The sequence below is a fragment of the Salvelinus fontinalis genome, chromosome 36 (assembly GCF_029448725.1).
Source record: "Salvelinus fontinalis isolate EN_2023a chromosome 36, ASM2944872v1, whole genome shotgun sequence".
Lineage (NCBI taxonomy): Eukaryota > Metazoa > Chordata > Actinopteri > Salmoniformes > Salmonidae > Salvelinus > Salvelinus fontinalis.
This window is the reverse complement of record NC_074700.1, coordinates 27,430,502-27,447,794: the sequence shown is the minus strand read 5'-3', so window position 1 is coordinate 27,447,794 and position 17,293 is coordinate 27,430,502. Positions and strand designations below refer to the sequence as shown.

At 45.0% G+C, this 17,293-nt stretch overlaps 1 protein-coding gene across 1 annotated transcript in view; it reads right to left on the bottom strand.

Moving 5' to 3' along the window:
- Window positions 1-17,293, bottom strand: part of LOC129835547 (Fc receptor-like protein 5) — a 70,607-nt gene that overhangs the window by 33,131 nt on the left and 20,183 nt on the right. Inside the window, exon 5 of the mRNA XM_055901228.1 lies at window positions 7,270-7,542. Coding sequence (XP_055757203.1) covers window positions 7,270-7,542 — 273 coding nt within the window. The remainder of the gene's footprint in view (window positions 1-7,269; window positions 7,543-17,293) is intronic.

Below are 17,293 nucleotides of genomic sequence, written 5' to 3'. Positions count from 1 at the left end.
CGAAAGCCGAGAGGAGGCGATATGAGGAGGCAGCACGGAGACAAGGCTGGAAGCCCGTGAGTACAACCCAAAAATTTCTTGGGGGGGGGCCTTAAAGGGAGTGTGGCGAAGTCAGGTAGGAAACCTGCGCCTACTCCCTGTACTTACCGTGGAGAGCGAGAGTACGGGCAGACACCGTGTTACGCAGTAGAGCGCACGGTGTCTCCTGTACGCGTGCATAGCCCGGTTCGGTACATTGCAGCTCCACGTATCGGCCGGGCTAGACTGAGCGTTGAGCCATATGTCATGAAGCCGGCCCAACGCATCTGGTCACCAGTGCGTCTCCTCGGGCCGGCGTACATGGCACCAGCCTTACGCATGGTGTCCCCGGTTCGCCTACATAGGCCGGTGCGGGTTATTCCACCTCCCCGCACTGGTCAGGCGACGGGGAGCATAGAACCAGGTAAGGTTGGGCAGGCTCGGCGTTCAAGGGAGCCAGTACGCCTGCACGGTCCGGTATTTCCGGCGCCACCTCCCCGCCCCAACCCAGTACCACCAGTGCCTCCTCCACGCACTAGCTATATGGTGCGTGTCTCCAGCCCTTTACCACCAGTGTCTAAACCACGCACCAAGCCTCCTGTGTGTCCCCAGAGTCCTGTGCGTCCTGTTGCTGCTCCCCGCACTAGCCCTGAGATGCGTGTCTCCAGCCCGGTGCCACCAGTCCCGGCACCACGCACCAGGCCTACAGTGCGCCTCAGCCGGCAGGAGTCTGCCGTCTGCACAGCGTTGACTGAACTGCTCGTCTCCCCAGCGCCATCTGAGCCATCCGTCTCCCCAGCGCCATCTGAGCCATCCGTCTCCCCAGCGCCATCTGAGCCATCCGTCTGCAATGAGCCTGCAAAGCCGCCCGTCTGCCATGAGCCTGCAAAGCCGCCCGTCTGCCATGAGCCCACTGAGCCGTCCGCCAGACAGGAGCCGCTAGAGCCGCCAGCCAGACAGGAGCCGCTAGAGCCGTCCGTCAGACAGGATCTGCCAGAGCCGCCAACCAGACAGGATCTGCCAGAGCCGCCAACCAGACAGGATCTGCCAGAGCCGCCAACCAGACAGGAGCAGCCAGATCAGTCAGCCAGCCATGAGCAGCCAGATCCGTCAGCTAGCCATGAGCAGCCAGATCCGTCAGCTAGCCATGAGCAGCCAGATCCGTCAGCTAGCCATGAGCAGCCAGATCCATCAGCTAGCCATGAGCAGCCAGATCCGTCAGCTAGCCATGAGCAGCCAGATCCGTCAGCTAGCCATGAGCAGCCAGATCCGTCAGCTAGCCATGAGCAGCCAGATCCGTCAGCTAGCCATGAGCAGCCAGATCCGTCAGCTAGCCATGAGCAGCCAGATCCGTCAGCCAGCCATGAGCAGCCAGATCCGTCAGCCAGCCATGAGCAGCCAGATCCGTCAGCCAGCCATGAGCAGCCAGATCCGTCAGCCAGCCATGAGCAGCCAGATCAGTTAGCCAGCCATGAGCAGCCAGATCCGTTAGCCAGCCATGAGCAGCCAGATCTGTCAGCCAGCCATGGGCCGTCCCTCAGTCCGGAGCTGCAGTCCCTCAGTCCGGAGCTGCAGTCCCTCAGTCCGGAGCTGCCATTCCTCAGTCCGGAGCTGCCCCTTACCCTGGAGCTGCCCCTTACCCTGGTGCTGCCCCTTACCCTGGTGCTGCCCCTTACCCTGGTGCTGCCCCTTATCCTGGTACTGCCCCTTATCCTGGTACTGCCCCTTATCCTGGTACTGCCCCTGACCCTGGTACTGCCCCTTACCCTGGTACTGGTCCTTAGTCCGGAGCTGTCCCTTAGTCCGGAACTCCCCCTTAATGCAATGGGGTTAATGTGGAGGGGGGTCGTTTGGAGGAAGCCTAGGAGGTGGTTAGGTACTGTGGTGACGTGGGGACTACGACCAGAGCCGGAGCCGCCACCGTGGAGGGGAGCCCACCCAGACCCTCCCCTAGACTGTGTATGGTGCGCCCGGAGTTCGCGCCTCAAGGGGGGGGTTATGTCACGCCCTGGCCTTATTATTCTTTGTTTTCTTTATTATTTTAGTTAGGTCAGGGTGTGACATGGGTAATGTTTATGTTTTTGTTGTTTTGGGTGTTTATTTGGTAAAGGGGTTAATGGGTGTAGTATATGGTTTTGTGTTGAGTGTAGATGTTTAGCATTGTCTATGGTGGTTAGTTATCGAGGAGAGTCTATGGTTACCTGAATGAGTTCCCAATTAGAGACAGCTGATTTCGGTTGTCTCTGATTGGGAGCCTTATTTAGGGTAGCCATAGGCTCTCATTGGTTGTGGGTAATTGTCTATGTAAGAACGTTAGTAGCCTGTATGTTTGTGCACAACGTTTGTAGCTTCACGGTCGTTTTGTTGTTTTGTTGTTTTGTTAAAGTGTTTTTGTGTCGTGTTCATCTTCGTGTTTAATAAAAGAAGATGGCTTATTTTCCAAAAGCTGCATTTTGGTCCATTAATCCGCCACACGATCGTGACACCATCTGTATATAATATATAAACATCATATATAAACAGGTCTCTCCAGGATCACAGCTCCAGCTGTATATAATATATAAACATCATATATAAACAGGTCTCTCGAGGATCACAGCACCAGCTGTATATAATATATAAACAGGTCTCTCCAGGATCACAGCACCAGCTGTATATAATATATAAACAGGTCTCTCCAGGATCACTGCTCCAGCTGTATATAATATATAAACAGGGCTCTCCAGGATCACAGCTCCATCTGTATATAATATATAAACATCATATATAAACAGGTCTCTCCAGGATCACAGCTCCAGCTGTATATAATATATAAACATCATATATAAACAGGTCTCTCCAGGATCACAGCTCCATCTGTATATAATATATAAACATCATATATAAACAGGACTCTCCAGGATCACAGCTCCAGCTGTATATAATATATAAACATCATATATAAACAGGTCTCTCCAGGATCACAGCTCCAGCTGTTTATAATATATAAACATCATATATAAACAGGTCTCTCCAGGATCACAGCTCCAGCTGTATATAATATATAAACAGGTCTCTCCAGGATCACAGCTCCAGCTGTATATAATATATAAACATCATATATAAACAGGTCTCTCCAGGATCACAGCTCCAGCTGTATTTAATATATAAACATCATATATAAACAGGTCTCTCCAGGATCACAGCTCCAGCTGTATATAATATATAAACATCATATATAAACAGGTCTCTCCAGGATCACAGCTCCATCTGTATATAATATATAAACAGGTCTCTCCAGGATCACAGCTCCAGCTGTATATAATATATAAACATCATATATAAACAGGTCTCTCCAGGATCACAGCTCCATCTGTATATAATATATAAACATCATATATAAACAGGTCTCTCCAGGATCACAGCTCCATCTGTATATAATATATAAACATCATATATGTAACGGCGTTCTAAATCTTCCTCCTCCTCGGACGAGGAGGAGCATGGGTCGGACCAACACGCAGCGAGATATGTAGACATAAATGAATTTTATTGAAATACGAAGACGAATACGAAAACACTTGGAAAATTACAAAATAAGAAAACGACATAGACGAAACCTGAACATGGAACTTACATAACTACACGCAGAACTCACGAACAGGAACAGACTACATCAAACGAACGAACAGCCAAAACAGTCCCGTGTGGTGCACATACACAGACACGAAAGACACAGGAGACAATCACCCACAAACAAACAGTGTGAACAGCCAACCTATATATGGTTCTCAATCAGAGGAAAACGTCAAACACCTGTCTCTGATTGAGAACCATATAAGGCTGATTACAAGACCTAAACATAGAAACACAAAACATAGAAATGCCCACCCATACTCACGCCCTGACCGACTAACACATACAAAACAACAGAAAATAGGTCAGGAACGTGACATACCCCCCCCCTCAAGGTGCGTACTCCAGACGCACTACCAAAAGTCTAGGGGAGGGTCTGGGTGGGCATCTGACCACGGTGGTGGCTCAGGCTCTGGACGAGGTCCCCACCCCACCATAGTCAATCCCAGCTTCCGTAGCCTCCTCAAAATGACCACCCTCCAAATAACCCCACCTAAATTAAGGGGCAACACCAGAATGACTGGCGGATCCTGGCTGGCTGGCTCTGGCGGATCCTGGCTGGCTGGCTCTGGCTGGTCATGGCTCGCTGACGGCTCTGGCGGATCCTGGCTGGCTGGCTCTGGCGGATCCTGGCTGGCTGGCTCTGGCTGGTCCTGGCTGGCTGGCTCTGGCTGGTCCTGGCTGGCTGGCTCTGGCTGGTCCTGGCTGGACGGCTCTGGCTGGTCCTGGCTGGACGGCTCTGGCTGGTCCTGGCTGGACGGCTCTGGCTGGTCCTGGCTGGACGGCTCTGGCTGGTCCTGGCTGGCTGGCTCTGGCAGCTCCTGGCTGGCTGGCTCTGGCAGCTCCTGGCTGGACGGCTCTGGCAGGTCCTGTCTGGTTGGCGGCTCTGGCAGATCCTGTCTGGTTGGCGGCTCTGGCAGATCCTGTCTGGTTGGCGGCTCTGGCAGATCCTGTCTGGTTGGCGGCTCTGGCAGATCCTGTCTGGTTGGCGGCTCTGGCAGATCCTGTCTGGTTGGCGGCTCTGGCAGATCCTGTCTGGTTGGCGGCTCTGGCAGATCCTGTCTGGTTGGCGGCTCTGGCAGATCCTGTCTGGTTGGCGGCTCTGGCAGATCCTGTCTGGTTGGCGGCTCTGGCAGATCCTGTCTGACGAATGGCTCTAGCGGCTCCTGACTGACTATCGGCTCTGACGGCTCGGGACAGACGGGCGGCTCTAATGGCTCGGGACAGACGGATGGCTCAGACGGCACTGGGCAGACGGATGGCTCAGACGGCGCTGGGGAGACGGATGGCTCAGACGGCGCTGGGGAGACGGATGGCTCAGACGGCGCTGGGGAGACGGATGGCTCAGATGGCGCTGGGGAGACGGATGGCTCAGATGGCGCTGGGGAGAGGGATGGCTCAGATGGCGCTGGGGAGACGGATGGCTCAGATGGCGCTGGGGAGACGGATGGCTCTGGCCGGATAAGGCGCACTGTAGACCTGATGCGTGGTGCCGGAACTGGAGGCACCGGGCTGAGTGCACGCACATCAGGACTAGTACGGGGAGAAGTAACAGTGTGTACAGGACTCAGGAGACGCACAGGTGGCTTAGTGCGTGGTGCCGGAACTGGAGGCACTGGGCTGGAGACACGCACCACAGGGAGAGTGCGTGGAGGAGGAACAGGGCTCTGAAAACGCACTGGAAACCAGACGCGTTGAGCCGGCTTCATGGCACCTGGCTCAATGCCCAATCTAGCCCTACCAGTGCGGGGAGGTGGAATAACCCGCACCGGCCTATGCACACGTACAGGAGACACCGTGCGCTCTACTGCGTAACACGGTGTCCGCCTGTACTCCCGCTCTCCACGGTTAGCCTGGGTAGTGGGCGCAGGTCTCCTACCTGCCCTTGGCCCACTACCTCTTAGCCACCCCCAAGAAATTTTTGGGTAGTACTCACGGGCTTTTCAGGCTTCCAGCCACGTCTCCTTGCTGCCTCCTTAAACCACCGCTCCTGGGCTTTAGCTGCCTCCCTCTCCTCCTGAGATCGGCGAATCTCTACTGCCTTAGTCCAGGGTCCTTCTCCATTCAATATCTGCTCACAAGTCCACGAGTCCTGGTTGCCCTGTTGAGCTCTCCCCCGCCGCTTGGTCCTAGGTTGGTGGGTGATTCTGTAACGGCGTTCTAAATCTTCCTCCTCCTCGGACGAGGAGGAGCATGGGTCGGACCAACACGCAGCGAGGTATGTAGACATAAATGAATTTTATTGAAATACGAAGACGAATACGAAAACACTTGGAAAATTACAAAATAAGAAAACGACATAGACGAAACCTGAACATGGAACTTACATAACTACACGCAGAACTCACGAACAGGAACAGACTACATCAAACGAACGAACAGCCAAAACAGTCCCGTGTGGTGCACATACACAGACACGAAAGACACAGGAGACAATCACCCACAAACAAACAGTGTGAACAGCCAACCTATATATGGTTCTCAATCAGAGGAAAACGTCAAACACCTGTCTCTGATTGAGAACCATATAAGGCTGATTACAAGACCTAAACATAGAAACACAAAACATAGAAATGCCCACCCACACTCACGCCCTGACCGACTAACACATACAAAACAACAGAAAATAGGTCAGGAACGTGACAATATATAAACAGGTCTCTCCAGGCTCACAGCACCAGCTGTATATAATATATAAACATCATATATAAACAGGTCTCTCCAGGATCACAGCTCCAGCTGTATATAATATATAAACATCATATATAAACAGGTCTCTCCAGGATCACAGCTCCAGCTGTATATAATATATAAACATCATATATAAACAGATCTCTCCAGGATCACAGCTCCAGCTGTATATAATATATAAACAGGTCTCTCCAGGATCTCAGCTCCAGCTGTATATAATATATAAACATCATATATAAACAGGTCTCTCCAGGATCACAGCTCTATCTGTATATAATATATAAACAGGTCTCTCCAGGATCACACCTCCAGCTGTATATAATATATAAACATCATATATAAACAGGTCTCTCCAGGATCACAGCTCTATCTGTATATAATATATAAACAGGTCTCTCCAGGATCACAGCACCAGCTGTATATAATATATAAACATCATATATAAACAGGTCTCTCCAGGATCACAGCTCCAGCTGTATATAATATATAAACAGGTCTCTCCAGGATCACAGCACCAGCTGTATATAATATATAAACATCATATATAAACAGGTCTCTCCAGGATCACAGCTCCAGCTGTATATAATATATAAACAGGTCTCTCCAGGATCACAGCACCAGCTGTATATAATATATAAACATCATATATAAACAGGTCTCTCCAGGATCACAGCTCCAGCTGTATATAATATATAAACATCATATATAAACAGGTCTCTCCAGGATCACAGCTCCAGCTGTATATAATATATAAACATCATATATAAACAGGTCTCTCCAGGATCACAGCTCCAGCTGTATATAATATATAAACAGGTCTCTCCAGGATCACAGCTCCAGCTGTATATAATATATAAACATCATATATAAACATAACATCAGCTATCTGAAACCAGATGAACCACTAAACACTATAATGTTAGTAGATGGTGTTTGAGGACATACCATGTACTGTGATGTTGACAGCATTGCTGTGTTCTCCAGACCCAGACTCACACCAGTACACTCCACTGTCTGATGGTATTAGTAACACGATGCATGAAGACCCTTGTTGTTCTCCCCAGGTACTACACTCTGAAAGGATTCCTCTCTCTGTGTTCCTCACCACTCTCCATCCAGCAGAGTTCCCCTGAACCTCACAGCTCAGAGAGACAGACTCATATTCAAAGAACTGAGATCTGTCAGGACTGACAATCAGAGAGGCTGGAAGAGAGAGAACTGAGAGAGAGAGAGAGAGAGAGAGAGAGAGAGAGAGAGAGAGAGAGAGAGAGAGAGAGAGAGAGAGAGAGAGAGAGAGAGAGAGAGAGAGAGAGAGAGAGAGAGAGAGAGAAAGTTCGAGAGGAGGAGAGAGAGAGGAAGTTCGAGAGGAGGAGAGAGAGAGGAAGTTCGAGAGGAGGAGAGAGAGAGGAAGTTAGAGAGGAGGAGAGAGAGAAAGGTAGAGAGGAGAGAGAGAAGATCATGAGAAGAAGAGCTACGTTTAGCATGAAAAATAAATGTCATATCCGTGTTATACGTTTCTCATATAATATGGCTTCCAGCATATCAGCATTCAAGACTGGAACCACCCAGTTTATAATGCAGGTTTCAACACCACTTAACAGTGTAAAGGACCACCCAGTTTATAATGCACGTTTCAGCACCACTTAAAAGTGTAAAGAAGAACCACCCAGTTTATAATGCAGGTTTCAGCACCACTTAACAGTGTAAAGAAGAACCACCCAGTTTATAATGCAGGTTTCAGCACCACTTAACAGTGTAAAGAAGAACCACCCAGTTTATAATGCAGGTTTCAGCACCACTGAACAGTGTAAAGAAGAACCACCCAGTTTATAATGCAGGTTTCAGCACCACTTAACAGTGTAAAGAAGAACCACCCAGTTTATAATGCAGGTTTCAGCACCACTTAACAGTGTAAAGAAGAACCACCCAGTTTATAATGCAGGTTTCAGCACCACTTAACAGTGTAAAGAAGAACCACCCAGTTTATAATGCAGGTTTCAGCACCACTTAACAGTGTAAAGAAGAACCACCCAGTTTATAATGCAGGTTTCAGCACCACTTAACAGTGTAAAGAAGAACCACCCAGTTTATAATGCAGGTTTCAGCACCACTTAACAGTGTAAAGAAGAACCACCCAGTTTATAATGCAGGTTTCAGCACCACTTAACAGTGTAAAGAAGAACCACCCAGTTTATAATGCAGGTTTCAGCACCACTTAACAGTGTAAAGAAGAACCACCCAGTTTATAATGCAGGTTTCAGCACCACTTAACAGTGTAAAGAAGAACCACCCAGTTTATAATGCAGGTTTCAGCACCACTTAACAGTGTAAAGAAGAACCACCCAGTTTATAATGCAGGTTTCAGCACCACTTAACAGTGTAAAGAAGAACCACCCAGTTTATAATGCAGGTTTCAGCACCACTTAACAGTGTAAAGAAGAACCACCCAGTTTATAATGCAGGTTTCAGCACCACTTAACAGTGTAAAGAAGAACCACCCAGTTTATAATGCAGGTTTCAGCACCACTTAACAGTGTAAAGAAGAACCACCCAGTTTATAATGCAGGTTTCAGCACCACTTAACAGTGTAAAGAAGAACCACCCAGTTTATAATGCAGGTTTCAGCACCACTTAACAGTGTAAAGAAGAACCACCCAGTTTATAATGCAGGTTTCAGCACCACTTAACAGTGTAAAGAAGAACCACCCAGTTTATAATGCAGGTTTCAGCACCACTTAACAGTGTAAAGAAGAACCACCCAGTTTATAATGCAGGTTTCAGCACCACTTAACAGTGTAAAGAAGAACCACCCAGTTTATAATGCAGGTTTCAGCACCACTTAACAGTGTAAAGAAGAACCACCCAGTTTATAATGCAGGTTTCAGCACCACTTAACAGTGTAAAGAAGAACCACCCAGTTTATAATGCAGGTTTCAGCACCACTTAACAGTGTAAAGAAGAACCACCCAGTTTATAATGCAGGTTTCAGCACCACTTAACAGTGTAAAGAAGAACCACCCAGTTTATAATGCAGGTTTCAGCACCACTTAACAGTGTAAAGAAGAACCACCCAGTTTATAATGCAGGTTTCAGCACCACTTAACAGTGTAAAGAAGAACCACCCAGTTTATAATGCAGGTTTCAGCACCACTTAACAGTGTAAAGAAGAACCACCCAGTTTATAATGCAGGTTTCAGCACCACTTAACAGTGTAAAGAAGAACCACCCAGTTTATAATGCAGGTTTCAGCACCACTTAACAGTGTAAAGAAGAACCACCCAGTTTATAATGCAGGTTTCAGCACCACTTAACAGTGTAAAGAAGAACCACCCAGTTTATAATGCAGGTTTCAGCACCACTTAACAGTGTAAAGAAGAACCACCCAGTTTATAATGCAGGTTTCAGCACCACTTAACAGTGTAAAGAAGAACCACCCAGTTTATAATGCAGGTTTCAGCACCACTTAACAGTGTAAAGAAGAACCACCCAGTTTATAATGCAGGTTTCAGCACCACTTAACAGTGTAAAGAAGAACCACCCAGTTTATAATGCAGGTTTCAGCACCACTTAACAGTGTAAAGAAGAACCACCCAGTTTATAATGCAGGTTTCAGCACCACTTAACAGTGTAAAGAAGAACCACCCAGTTTATAATGCAGGTTTCAGCACCACTTAACAGTGTAAAGAAGAACCACCCAGTTTATAATGCAGGTTTCAGCACCACTTAACAGTGTAAAGAAGAACCACCCAGTTTATAATGCAGGTTTCAGCACCACTTAACAGTGTAAAGAAGAACCACCCAGTTTATAATGCAGGTTTCAGCACCACTTAACAGTGTAAAGAAGAACCACCCAGTTTATAATGCAGGTTTCAGCACCACTTAACAGTGTAAAGAAGAACCACCCAGTTTATAATGCAGGTTTCAGCACCACTTAACAGTGTAAAGAAGAACCACCCAGTTTATAATGCAGGTTTCAGCACCACTTAACAGTGTAAAGAAGAACCACCCAGTTTATAATGCAGGTTTCAGCACCACTTAACAGTGTAAAGAAGAACCACCCAGTTTATAATGCAGGTTTCAGCACCACTTAACAGTGTAAAGAAGAACCACCCAGTTTATAATGCAGGTTTCAGCACCACTTAACAGTGTAAAGAAGAACCACCCAGTTTATAATGCAGGTTTCAGCACCACTTAACAGTGTAAAGAAGAACCACCCAGTTTATAATGCAGGTTTCAGCACCACTTAACAGTGTAAAGAAGAACCACCCAGTTTATAATGCAGGTTTCAGCACCACTTAACAGTGTAAAGAAGAACCACCCAGTTTATAATGCAGGTTTCAGCACCACTTAACAGTGTAAAGAAGAACCACCCAGTTTATAATGCAGGTTTCAGCACCACTTAACAGTGTAAAGAAGAACCACCCAGTTTATAATGCAGGTTTCAGCACCACTTAACAGTGTAAAGAAGAACCACCCAGTTTATAATGCAGGTTTCAGCACCACTTAACAGTGTAAAGAAGAACCACCCAGTTTATAATGCAGGTTTCAGCACCACTTAACAGTGTAAAGAAGAACCACCCAGTTTATAATGCAGGTTTCAGCACCACTTAACAGTGTAAAGAAGAACCACCCAGTTTATAATGCAGGTTTCAGCACCACTTAACAGTGTAAAGAAGAACCACCCAGTTTATAATGCAGGTTTCAGCACCACTTAACAGTGTAAAGAAGAACCACCCAGTTTATAATGCAGGTTTCAGCACCACTTAACAGTGTAAAGAAGAACCACCCAGTTTATAATGCAGGTTTCAGCACCACTTAACAGTGTAAAGAAGAACCACCCAGTTTATAATGCAGGTTTCAGCACCACTTAACAGTGTAAAGAAGAACCACCCAGTTTATAATGCAGGTTTCAGCACCACTTAACAGTGTAAAGAAGAACCACCCAGTTTATAATGCAGGTTTCAGCACCACTTAACAGTGTAAAGAAGAACCACCCAGTTTATAATGCAGGTTTCAGCACCACTTAACAGTGTAAAGAAGAACCACCCAGTTTATAATGCAGGTTTCAGCACCACTTAACAGTGTAAAGAAGAACCACCCAGTTTATAATGCAGGTTTCAGCACCACTTAACAGTGTAAAGAAGAACCACCCAGTTTATAATGCAGGTTTCAGCACCACTTAACAGTGTAAAGAAGAACCACCCAGTTTATAATGCAGGTTTCAGCACCACTTAACAGTGTAAAGAAGAACCACCCAGTTTATAATGCAGGTTTCAGCACCACTTAACAGTGTAAAGAAGAACCACCCAGTTTATAATGCAGGTTTCAGCACCACTTAACAGTGTAAAGAAGAACCACCCAGTTTATAATGCAGGTTTCAGCACCACTTAACAGTGTAAAGAAGAACCACCCAGTTTATAATGCAGGTTTCAGCACCACTTAACAGTGTAAAGAAGAACCACCCAGTTTATAATGCAGGTTTCAGCACCACTTAACAGTGTAAAGAAGAACCACCCAGTTTATAATGCAGGTTTCAGCACCACTTAACAGTGTAAAGAAGAACCACCCAGTTTATAATGCAGGTTTCAGCACCACTTAACAGTGTAAAGAAGAACCACCCAGTTTATAATGCAGGTTTCAGCACCACTTAACAGTGTAAAGAAGAACCACCCAGTTTATAATGCAGGTTTCAGCACCACTTAACAGTGTAAAGAAGAACCACCCAGTTTATAATGCAGGTTTCAGCACCACTTAACAGTGTAAAGAAGAACCACCCAGTTTATAATGCAGGTTTCAGCACCACTTAACAGTGTAAAGAAGAACCACCCAGTTTATAATGCAGGTTTCAGCACCACTTAACAGTGTAAAGAAGAACCACCCAGTTTATAATGCAGGTTTCAGCACCACTTAACAGTGTAAAGAAGAACCACCCAGTTTATAATGCAGGTTTCAGCACCACTTAACAGTGTAAAGAAGAACCACCCAGTTTATAATGCAGGTTTCAGCACCACTTAACAGTGTAAAGAAGAACCACCCAGTTTATAATGCAGGTTTCAGCACCACTTAACAGTGTAAAGAAGAACCACCCAGTTTATAATGCAGGTTTCAGCACCACTTAACAGTGTAAAGAAGAACCACCCAGTTTATAATGCAGGTTTCAGCACCACTTAACAGTGTAAAGAAGAACCACCCAGTTTATAATGCAGGTTTCAGCACCACTTAACAGTGTAAAGAAGAACCACCCAGTTTATAATGCAGGTTTCAGCACCACTTAACAGTGTAAAGAAGAACCACCCAGTTTATAATGCAGGTTTCAGCACCACTTAACAGTGTAAAGAAGAACCACCCAGTTTATAATGCAGGTTTCAGCACCACTTAACAGTGTAAAGAAGAACCACCCAGTTTATAATGCAGGTTTCAGCACCACTTAACAGTGTAAAGAAGAACCACCCAGTTTATAATGCAGGTTTCAGCACCACTTAACAGTGTAAAGAAGAACCACCCAGTTTATAATGCAGGTTTCAGCACCACTTAACAGTGTAAAGAAGAACCACCCAGTTTATAATGCAGGTTTCAGCACCACTTAACAGTGTAAAGAAGAACCACCCAGTTTATAATGCAGGTTTCAGCACCACTTAACAGTGTAAAGAAGAACCACCCAGTTTATAATGCAGGTTTCAGCACCACTTAACAGTGTAAAGAAGAACCACCCAGTTTATAATGCAGGTTTCAGCACCACTTAACAGTGTAAAGAAGAACCACCCAGTTTATAATGCAGGTTTCAGCACCACTTAACAGTGTAAAGAAGAACCACCCAGTTTATAATGCAGGTTTCAGCACCACTTAACAGTGTAAAGAAGAACCACCCAGTTTATAATGCAGGTTTCAGCACCACTTAACAGTGTAAAGAAGAACCACCCAGTTTATAATGCAGGTTTCAGCACCACTTAACAGTGTAAAGAAGAACCACCCAGTTTATAATGCAGGTTTCAGCACCACTTAACAGTGTAAAGAAGAACCACCCAGTTTATAATGCAGGTTTCAGCACCACTTAACAGTGTAAAGAAGAACCACCCAGTTTATAATGCAGGTTTCAGCACCACTTAACAGTGTAAAGAAGAACCACCCAGTTTATAATGCAGGTTTCAGCACCACTTAACAGTGTAAAGAAGAACCACCCAGTTTATAATGCAGGTTTCAGCACCACTTAACAGTGTAAAGAAGAACCACCCAGTTTATAATGCAGGTTTCAGCACCACTTAACAGTGTAAAGAAGAACCACCCAGTTTATAATGCAGGTTTCAGCACCACTTAACAGTGTAAAGAAGAACCACCCAGTTTATAATGCAGGTTTCAGCACCACTTAACAGTGTAAAGAAGAACCACCCAGTTTATAATGCAGGTTTCAGCACCACTTAACAGTGTAAAGAAGAACCACCCAGTTTATAATGCAGGTTTCAGCACCACTTAACAGTGTAAAGAAGAACCACCCAGTTTATAATGCAGGTTTCAGCACCACTTAACAGTGTAAAGAAGAACCACCCAGTTTATAATGCAGGTTTCAGCACCACTTAACAGTGTAAAGAAGAACCACCCAGTTTATAATGCAGGTTTCAGCACCACTTAACAGTGTAAAGAAGAACCACCCAGTTTATAATGCAGGTTTCAGCACCACTTAACAGTGTAAAGAAGAACCACCCAGTTTATAATGCAGGTTTCAGCACCACTTAACAGTGTAAAGAAGAACCACCCAGTTTATAATGCAGGTTTCAGCACCACTTAACAGTGTAAAGAAGAACCACCCAGTTTATAATGCAGGTTTCAGCACCACTTAACAGTGTAAAGAAGAACCACCCAGTTTATAATGCAGGTTTCAGCACCACTTAACAGTGTAAAGAAGAACCACCCAGTTTATAATGCAGGTTTCAGCACCACTTAACAGTGTAAAGAAGAACCACCCAGTTTATAATGCAGGTTTCAGCACCACTTAACAGTGTAAAGAAGAACCACCCAGTTTATAATGCAGGTTTCAGCACCACTTAACAGTGTAAAGAAGAACCACCCAGTTTATAATGCAGGTTTCAGCACCACTTAACAGTGTAAAGAAGAACCACCCAGTTTATAATGCAGGTTTCAGCACCACTTAACAGTGTAAAGAAGAACCACCCAGTTTATAATGCAGGTTTCAGCACCACTTAACAGTGTAAAGAAGAACCACCCAGTTTATAATGCAGGTTTCAGCACCACTTAACAGTGTAAAGAAGAACCACCCAGTTTATAATGCAGGTTTCAGCACCACTTAACAGTGTAAAGAAGAACCACCCAGTTTATAATGCAGGTTTCAGCACCACTTAACAGTGTAAAGAAGAACCACCCAGTTTATAATGCAGGTTTCAGCACCACTTAACAGTGTAAAGAAGAACCACCCAGTTTATAATGCAGGTTTCAGCACCACTTAACAGTGTAAAGAAGAACCACCCAGTTTATAATGCAGGTTTCAGCACCACTTAACAGTGTAAAGAAGAACCACCCAGTTTATAATGCAGGTTTCAGCACCACTTAACAGTGTAAAGAAGAACCACCCAGTTTATAATGCAGGTTTCAGCACCACTTAACAGTGTAAAGAAGAACCACCCAGTTTATAATGCAGGTTTCAGCACCACTTAACAGTGTAAAGAAGAACCACCCAGTTTATAATGCAGGTTTCAGCACCACTTAACAGTGTAAAGAAGAACCACCCAGTTTATAATGCAGGTTTCAGCACCACTTAACAGTGTAAAGAAGAACCACCCAGTTTATAATGCAGGTTTCAGCACCACTTAACAGTGTAAAGAAGAACCACCCAGTTTATAATGCAGGTTTCAGCACCACTTAACAGTGTAAAGAAGAACCACCCAGTTTATAATGCAGGTTTCAGCACCACTTAACAGTGTAAAGAAGAACCACCCAGTTTATAATGCAGGTTTCAGCACCACTTAACAGTGTAAAGAAGAACCACCCAGTTTATAATGCAGGTTTCAGCACCACTTAACAGTGTAAAGAAGAACCACCCAGTTTATAATGCAGGTTTCAGCACCACTTAACAGTGTAAAGAAGAACCACCCAGTTTATAATGCAGGTTTCAGCACCACTTAACAGTGTAAAGAAGAACCACCCAGTTTATAATGCAGGTTTCAGCACCACTTAACAGTGTAAAGAAGAACCACCCAGTTTATAATGCAGGTTTCAGCACCACTTAACAGTGTAAAGAAGAACCACCCAGTTTATAATGCAGGTTTCAGCACCACTTAACAGTGTAAAGAAGAACCACCCAGTTTATAATGCAGGTTTCAGCACCACTTAACAGTGTAAAGAAGAACCACCCAGTTTATAATGCAGGTTTCAGCACCACTTAACAGTGTAAAGAAGAACCACCCAGTTTATAATGCAGGTTTCAGCACCACTTAACAGTGTAAAGAAGAACCACCCAGTTTATAATGCAGGTTTCAGCACCACTTAACAGTGTAAAGAAGAACCACCCAGTTTATAATGCAGGTTTCAGCACCACTTAACAGTGTAAAGAAGAACCACCCAGTTTATAATGCAGGTTTCAGCACCACTTAACAGTGTAAAGAAGAACCACCCAGTTTATAATGCAGGTTTCAGCACCACTTAACAGTGTAAAGAAGAACCACCCAGTTTATAATGCAGGTTTCAGCACCACTTAACAGTGTAAAGAAGAACCACCCAGTTTATAATGCAGGTTTCAGCACCACTTAACAGTGTAAAGAAGAACCACCCAGTTTATAATGCAGGTTTCAGCACCACTTAACAGTGTAAAGAAGAACCACCCAGTTTATAATGCAGGTTTCAGCACCACTTAACAGTGTAAAGAAGAACCACCCAGTTTATAATGCAGGTTTCAGCACCACTTAACAGTGTAAAGAAGAACCACCCAGTTTATAATGCAGGTTTCAGCACCACTTAACAGTGTAAAGAAGAACCACCCAGTTTATAATGCAGGTTTCAGCACCACTTAACAGTGTAAAGAAGAACCACCCAGTTTATAATGCAGGTTTCAGCACCACTTAACAGTGTAAAGAAGAACCACCCAGTTTATAATGCAGGTTTCAGCACCACTTAACAGTGTAAAGAAGAACCACCCAGTTTATAATGCAGGTTTCAGCACCACTTAACAGTGTAAAGAAGAACCACCCAGTTTATAATGCAGGTTTCAGCACCACTTAACAGTGTAAAGAAGAACCACCCAGTTTATAATGCAGGTTTCAGCACCACTTAACAGTGTAAAGAAGAACCACCCAGTTTATAATGCAGGTTTCAGCACCACTTAACAGTGTAAAGAAGAACCACCCAGTTTATAATGCAGGTTTCAGCACCACTTAACAGTGTAAAGAAGAACCACCCAGTTTATAATGCAGGTTTCAGCACCACTTAACAGTGTAAAGAAGAACCACCCAGTTTATAATGCAGGTTTCAGCACCACTTAACAGTGTAAAGAAGAACCACCCAGTTTATAATGCAGGTTTCAGCACCACTTAACAGTGTAAAGAAGAACCACCCAGTTTATAATGCAGGTTTCAGCACCACTTAACAGTGTAAAGAAGAACCACCCAGTTTATAATGCAGGTTTCAGCACCACTTAACAGTGTAAAGAAGAACCACCCAGTTTATAATGCAGGTTTCAGCACCACTTAACAGTGTAAAGAAGAACCACCCAGTTTATAATGCAGGTTTCAGCACCACTTAACAGTGTAAAGAAGAACCACCCAGTTTATAATGCAGGTTTCAGCACCACTTAACAGTGTAAAGAAGAACCACCCAGTTTATAATGCAGGTTTCAGCACCACTTAACAGTGTAAAGAAGAACCACCCAGTTTATAATGCAGGTTTCAGCACCACTTAACAGTGTAAAGAAGAACCACCCAGTTTATAATGCAGGTTTCAGCACCACTTAACAGTGTAAAGAAGA